The sequence below is a fragment of the Alligator sinensis genome, unplaced genomic scaffold, assembly GCF_000455745.1.
Source record: "Alligator sinensis unplaced genomic scaffold, ASM45574v1 scaffold137_1, whole genome shotgun sequence".
Lineage (NCBI taxonomy): Eukaryota > Metazoa > Chordata > Crocodylia > Alligatoridae > Alligator > Alligator sinensis.
In genome coordinates this window covers 814,191-820,973 of record NW_005842545.1, presented here as the reverse complement: position 1 = coordinate 820,973, position 6,783 = coordinate 814,191, and the positions used below count along the sequence as shown (strand labels likewise).

General features: G+C 61.5%; 2 protein-coding genes across 16 annotated transcripts in view; one reads left to right on the top strand and one right to left on the bottom strand.

Moving 5' to 3' along the window:
• CDK20 (cyclin dependent kinase 20) overlaps positions 1-4,788 on the top strand; it is a 7,436-nt gene extending 2,648 nt beyond the window's left edge. For 2 of the 9 annotated variants that reach the window (XM_014523885.2, XM_025213710.1), the window contains 7 exons: positions 210-323; positions 796-981; positions 1,461-1,582; positions 1,782-1,844; positions 2,338-2,461; positions 3,523-3,678; positions 4,543-4,788. In XM_014523885.2, coding sequence (XP_014379371.1) covers positions 210-323; positions 796-981; positions 1,461-1,582; positions 1,782-1,844; positions 2,338-2,461; positions 3,523-3,678; positions 4,543-4,737 — 960 coding nt within the window. In that variant the 3' untranslated portion in view covers positions 4,738-4,788. Of the gene's footprint in view, positions 1-209; positions 324-795; positions 982-1,460; positions 1,583-1,781; positions 1,845-2,337; positions 2,462-3,522; positions 3,746-3,778; positions 3,897-4,542 lie in introns of all 9 variants that reach the window. The other 7 variants (XM_025213714.1, XM_025213712.1, XM_025213713.1 and 4 more) reach the window with 7 other exon arrangements.
• Positions 1-6,757, bottom strand: part of PORCN (porcupine O-acyltransferase) — an 18,511-nt gene extending 11,754 nt beyond the window's left edge. For all 7 annotated transcript variants that reach the window (XM_025213695.1, XM_025213691.1, XM_025213698.1 and 4 more), the window contains exon 1: positions 5,958-6,757. In XM_025213695.1, coding sequence (XP_025069480.1) covers positions 5,958-6,089 — 132 coding nt within the window. In that variant the 5' untranslated portion in view covers positions 6,090-6,757. The remainder of the gene's footprint in view (positions 1-5,957) is intronic.
• Positions 6,758-6,783: the final 26 nt, after the last annotated feature.

Below are 6,783 nucleotides of genomic sequence, written 5' to 3'. Positions count from 1 at the left end.
CCCCCCCAGCTCAGCAAAACTTGTTAAACTGTCCTCCACTTGAAATAATTGCCTGCCCCTGAGGTAAGGGCTGGGGAATGAGAATGGGGCAGGGGAGGGCCTGGAAGCCCAAATGCATGGGTTTTCTGGGAAGGGAGTGAGTCTGGGGGTCAGAGCAGGTGATGCAGAGGGCCCAGAAGCCTGGGTTCCTCACCCTCCCCTCCCAGCAGACAGGGGAGACAGTGGCACTGAAGAAGGTGGCGCTGCGGCGGCTAGAAGACGGGATCCCTAACCAGGCGCTGCGGGAGATCAAGGCCCTGCAGGAGACCCACGACAGCCCCCATGTGAGGGCCCAGATGCCTGGCTTCTCCAGGAGGGGAGGGGGTGGCTGGAGGGGTGAGAACCCAGGTGCCTGGGCTCTCAGCCCCCCTGCTCTCTCAGGGCCTGGATACCTGGGTTCTTTAGGAGAGGAGTGGGGGTGGAGGCTGGGAGCCTGGATACCTGGGTTCTCTGGGAGGTGGGAGCAAGTGGGGGCTGGGAGCCTGGATGCTTTGTTTCCTTGGGAGGGGAGTGAGGGCTGGGGGACCCAGATGCCTGGGTTCTTGTGGAGGGGAGTGGGGGCTGGAGGCCTGAGCAGGTACAACTGGGAGACTCGATGCCTGGGTTCTCCAGGTGTGTGGTTTAGGGGTCTGGGTGGGTTGAGGGGTGCCAGGCACCTGGACACCTGGGTTCTCTGGGTCTGGGTCAAGGGGTACCAGATGCCTGAATACCCGGGTCTGTGGATGATTGACCTCCCTTCCCCCCCACCCCCCACAGGTGGTGCAGCTGCATGCCATGTTTCCACATGGGCCAGGCTTCGTGCTGGCCTTTGAGTTCCTGCTTTCGGACTTGGGTACAGTGCTGCGGGCACCTGGGCCTCTGCCCCCTGCCCAGGCCAAGGCCTTTGCCCTCATGCTGCTGCAAGGCATTGCACACTGCCACAGCCATCGCATCGTGCACCGTGTGAGTGCTGACCCCCTCTACTGCGGGGAACCTGGTGTCCAGGAGCCCTGAACCCCCACCCCTAGAACCCAGGCATCCAACCCCACTCCCCTGACTGTGGGACCCAAACATCTGGGAAGCCCCCCACCCCAGTCCCCCCAGGACCCAGGTGTCTAGGTACCTGACCTGCCTCCTCAACCCCAGTGGGACCCAGCTGCCTAATTCTCCCCCAGGACACAGGCATCTGGGCATGCAACCCCACCCACCCTGACTGGGACCCAGGCATCTAGGCAGCTCCCTCTGCCCTCTACAATCCCCCCAGGACCCAGGTATCTGGGAGCTTGCTTCTTTGCCCTAATACCCCACACAGCCCCCTCCTTCCCAGAGGACCCAGATGTCAGGGCTCCCAGCCCCCTCCCTGCTCCCCTCGGGTGGGGGGTAGCATGGGTTGGTGGGCCTTGGGTCTGGGACCCAGGTATCCAGGCCCCCCCCCCCCCCAGGATCTGAAACCAGCCAATCTTCTGATCAGTGCTTCCGGGCAGCTGAAGATTGCAGACTTTGGTCTGGCCCGAGTCCTGGCCCCTGAATCCCAGCGCCCCTACAGCCACCAGGTGGCCACACGGTGAGCCAGAAGTCTGGGTTATATCCCAGAGCTGCAGGGGGTGGGAGGTGAGAGGGTACCCAGATGCCTAAGTTCTCTCTCAGAGCCACTGAGGGGGCACCCAGATGCCTGGGTTCTATCCCAGAGCCACAAGGGAGGGGGCTGGTGGGAGAGAGGAGGCACCTGAGTCCCTAACCCTATCCTTTCTGTGTCCCCTGAGGTGGTATCGTGCCCCAGAGCTGCTGTATGGTTCCCGCCACTATGATGAAGGTGTTGACCTCTGGTAAGAACCTGGGCTGACAGGTGTGGCAAGGCAATGACCCTGCCCCCTGTAACCCTGCCTCATTCCTGTTCCCCCACCCATTTCTTTTAGCTCCTTCCCCCAGCAGTGGGTGCAGGCTATCAGCCAACTCAGATGGCCGTGGATCTACCATGGAAGGGTGGTGCCCTGGGGTGGGGGGGCAGAACCATAATCACTGGCTCCTCCACTTCCCTGTAGCTCTTCTCCCTCCCTGTAACCCCACTCCCAGCAATGGCTGCAGGCTCTCAGCCAATTCAGGTAGCCTTGTGTTTCCATTGGAGGGATGGTCCCCAGGGTGGGGGCAGGGCCTAGATGAGGGGCTTGGCCATGTGATGACCCTGCACCCTCCTCCTTGTAGCACCACCCCCAAAAATGGCTGCAGGCTCTCAGCCAAGTCAGGCAGCCCATCATGGAAGGGGGCAGAGCCTGGATGGAGGGGACATGACCAGGCACTGATCCCACCTCCTCCTCACAGGGCAGTGGGCTGCATCGTTGGGGAGCTGCTGACGCACTCGCCGCTGTTCCCTGGGGAGAGTGACATCGAGCAGCTGTGCTGTGTGCAGCGCCTGCGTGGCTCCCCTGACCCCAATGCCTGGCCGGTACAGCCCCCCCTCCCCGGATGCCTGGGTCCCCCCACTCTACCCCCCTCCCCACCTGACCCCTGTACTTGGCCTGTATGCCTGTCCTGATGCTTGGGTTCCTGTCCCCCACCCCCCAGGCTCCCCTGATCCCCATACCTGGCTGGCACACCCCTTGCTTCTCAGCCCTGGGTCTCTGCTCCCTGGCACAGGAAACACCATGTATCTGGGTCCATGAAGGCAGTTTTCCTTAAGCGCTCCCAGGGATAACTGTTCTTCTGGCGTGGTTTAGTACCCACTGAGGTGTTGGGGCTTAAAGCCCACTTTATGGAAATGGGGGGCTCCTCCCTAGTTTGCCCCTGTGGCCATATGGCTGAGGGCAGGCAAAACTTGGGGGCATCCAAACCCCAAGCCTCCAGGCTTGGGCCTGCAAGTAGGATGTCTGCCAAAAGACTTTGGGAATATCTGAAGCCCCTGGTGTGGGTGGAGGATGTTTGCGGTTGTAGAACTACTTATGGTTTTGGACTGACCCATGAATTTGGACTTTATTTGGCTGAATTGGCTTGGAACACAAAAAAATTATTAAAAAAAAAAAGATGCCTGGGTCTCTGCTCCCCAACCCCTATATCTGGCCAGTATAGACCCATGTGCTCAGATGCCTGATTCTCTGCTCTCCCCACTCTGGCTTACCTAACCAACCACCTGGACCACCATACTTGGCCAGTATGCCCCCTCCCACCAACCAGACTCCTGGGTCCCTACCTAACCCCTACCCCTGGCACCCCCAACCTCTGCACCTGGATGCCTGGTCTGCCCTGTTCCCACCCCCTGGACACCTGGATCCCTGCCTTCACTCCCCTGACTACCCTCCCCACAAGGCCAGATTGGGGGAAAGTGCCAGGATGCCTGGGTTCTCTGCAACTCTGGAAGAGCAGCACCTAGACACTTAGGTTCCCTGTGGTTCTGGGAAGGGATGGAGGCTGGGAGCCCAGACACCTAGGTTCTCTTCAGATGTGGAAGGGAGACTGGGGGCTCAGAGCCCAGATGCCTGGGTCCCTCACACTCTTCCCTCCCCCTACCAGGAGCTGACATCGCTTCCTGACTACAACAAGATCTCATTCCAGCCAGTGGTGCCAGTGCCCCTGGAGGAGCTGGTGCCTGACGCGCCCCCACCAGCCCGCACCCTCCTTGATGCCCTGCTGCAGTACCCACCCCAGCGCCGCCTGCCTGCCCACCAGGTCAGCACTGCCCCCCCTCAGGGACCCAGGCACTGGGGAACCCTCCATCCCCCACAAAGGGACCCAGGTAGGGAACCTTTGCTCCCCTTCCCCAAAAAAGCAGGGGTCCAGGAAACCCTCACCCTCCTCCATGGGACTCAGGTGTCCAGTGAGCTCTCAGCCTCCCCCCACCATAGGATCCAGGTGTCTTAGGAGCCTTCACCACCACCCCCACCCAGGTGTGTGGGAACATCTCATTTCTCTCCTTCCTCCCCCCCCCAGTTGTCTGGGAAATTCTAATCTCATCCCATCCCCCTTGGGAGTACTGAGGGAGTGTGGCCTGTACCAGGGGGTGGGGCTGGGAGCATTATGAGGGCATGGCTTAGGCCAGAGGGGGCAGGGCCTTCGTTTAATTTTCTTCCTGCTTATACCCAGGCCAAGGGGGCAGGAAGGGACACTGTAGGGTTGTGTAGCCAGGGTAGGGGGCAGAGCCAGGCACAGAGGGAGTAGGGCCTCAGCTTCATTAGCCCCTTCCTGCTGCCAAGTCAGAGGGAGCAGCTGAAGTGGGGAGCAGGGGACAAAGAGGGGCTATGACTTGGGCTGGTGGGCAGGGCCAGGGGCACTGAGGGGGTGTGGTCTCTGCCTCATTAACCTCCCTCCCACCTGCAGACCAGGGGAAATAGACCTAAATTAAGAAGTAGAGTGGGGCACCGGGAGCAGGGTGTGAGCTGGTGGGCAGAGCCAGATGCAGTGACTGTGGCCTCAGTGTCATCAACCCTTTCCTGCCCACAACCCTTTCCTGACCAGGAGAGCAGGTCTAAGGTGGGGGGGGGCATGGTGGGGGGGACCAGGGGCATGGCCTAACACCTCCTTTCCCACCTGCAGGCCCTATTGCACCCCTACTTCTTCACAGCACCAGCGCCTGCCACCCCTTCGGAGCTGCCTGTGCCTGAGCGAAGGGGTCGCCCCCACCTTGCCTCTCCCTGCTTCCGCTCAGAGCGGTCACTGGAACCTGCCCTGCCCAAACCCCATCTCCTTGCCCCCTATGCCCCACCCCCTAGCCTCCCCCTCACTGTGTAATTAAACTATCTTTGTTAACCTTGATCTGGCTGCCTGGGTCTTTGTGAGGCTCAGGGTCATTGTGGGGCTCAGATGCCTGGGTTCTCTCTGCACTTGGGGGTTGGGGCTGGGAGACTGGACCCCTAGGTTCTCCAATGGGAGAAGGGGCTGTAGGTGGAAGCAGGGAGGGCTGGGAGCCTGGACACTAGGTTCTCTTCCCACCCTAGGAGGACAGACAGGGGTAGGGCTGAGAGCCCAGAGACCTGGGTTCTCTTCCTACTCTGGGAGGGGAGGGAAGGCAGCTAGGAGCTGGCAGGATAAAGCAGGGAGCCTAGATGCCCTGGTTCTCTGACAGGGGACTGGGGACTCCCAGGGGGTCAGAGCAGGGGGAGCTGGGAGTCCAGACATTTGGGTTCTTTGTCACACTGGCAGGTGGGCGTCATTGATAGCCTTATCTTCCATTCCTGCATGCCCATGTCTTTGGGGGGAGGAGCACTGAAAGGGAACTCAGACATCCGGGCCCACGCACACCCATCCATTGCCCTGTTCCCTTGCTCTCTAAACCCACTCCCTACCCACTGGGCAACCCAGGCATCCTGGGGATGGTGAAAGGGGCCGGGGGCTGCTTCATCACACCCACAATAAGGTGGGGAAAAGGGAGAGCTACAGCACATCTGTGGAACCTAGGCATCTGGGGATGGGGTGGGGGCTGTGGGTCAGGAGTGAGGGGCACCATGGGGCTATCAGGGAGGGCTGTGGGTCACGAGCTGAGGGACACTGCAGGGCTGCGGGTAAGGAGTGAGGGGCACAGCCCCCACCTCTCCCCATGGCTGCAATAAATTGGTGTTTTTCGGAGAATCTCACCCAGCTTCTCCGAAAACCCAAAGCCCTGCCCACCCCTGCCCTGGCTCCACCCCCCTTGCCCAGACCCTGTCCCCTGCCCCCACCTCCCATGACCCCCCTCAGCCCCAAGGGTTTGGCAGGAAACCCTCCCCATCAGGGACTGAAACTGCCTCTGATCCTATCAGCCCCATCAGCAGTGGGGGAGGGGGGCTCCCAGACACTTGGGTTCTTTGGGGGGGGGTATGAAAGCAGGGTGGGGCTGGGAGCCTGAATGCCTGGGTTCTTTTCTGGGTAGGGGTATGAGAGCAGCAGGAGCTGGGAACCCAGACACCTGGGTTCTCTGGTGGGGGGAGTGGAGCCTTGTGGGACAGAACAGGTGGCACCAGCAGCTCAAATACCTGGGTTCTTTCCCCCTTCTGCAGCCGGGCTGGGTGTAGCGGGGTGGGGGGTTGCACACCCGGATGCCTGGGTCCCTTTCCTGGTCCCGTCCCATCGCCCCTCCTCCAACCGCCCAGGCCAAGCCCTGGCATCTGATAAGGCTTATCTGGGCCTTGCAGCCTCTGGGCGGTTGGCAAGGCCTAAGCCTGATCCGGGCTCCCAGGGGGGGCCCTGGTCCCTGGTCTGGGCCCAGGAGACAACGCAGGCTTCCAGCCTCCTGGCATCCTGCTGTTGCCCCTGCACTCCTCCCAAAGAACCCAGGCATCCAGGCTCCCAGCCCCCTCACTCTCACCCCCCCACACTCCCCCACCAGAGAACCCAGGCGTCTGGGCTCCAGTTGTCCCTCCAGCCTTTTCCTCCAGCCACTCAGTCCTGACTTCCCTCCTAGAGAACCCAGACATCTGGGCTCCCAGCCTGCCACCCCAACCTCCTCACCCCTGTCCAAGAACCCAGGCATCCAGGGTTCCCCCCCAGAGCAGAGAGAGAACCCAGGCATCTAGCTGCCACCTGCCAGGTCCCTTCCCCATGAGGAGCAGAAGGGACCCAGGCATCTGGGCTCCAGAGCCCCCTAGCATGTGAAGAGTGAGGGGGGTCTTTGTCCTTGGGGGGGTTCCCCAGTGCCCCCATTCCCCCCCCCTCAGGCCCCAGGGAGGGGGGACAGGCCCCGCCCCTACCCTGCGCTGCTGTGTCATCTGCGTCTGTCCGTCGGACCATCAGCGTCTGCTGGAGCTGGGAACAAGGGAGCACTGAAGGGCTGGCGGAGAGGTGAGGCGGGTGCAGGAAAGA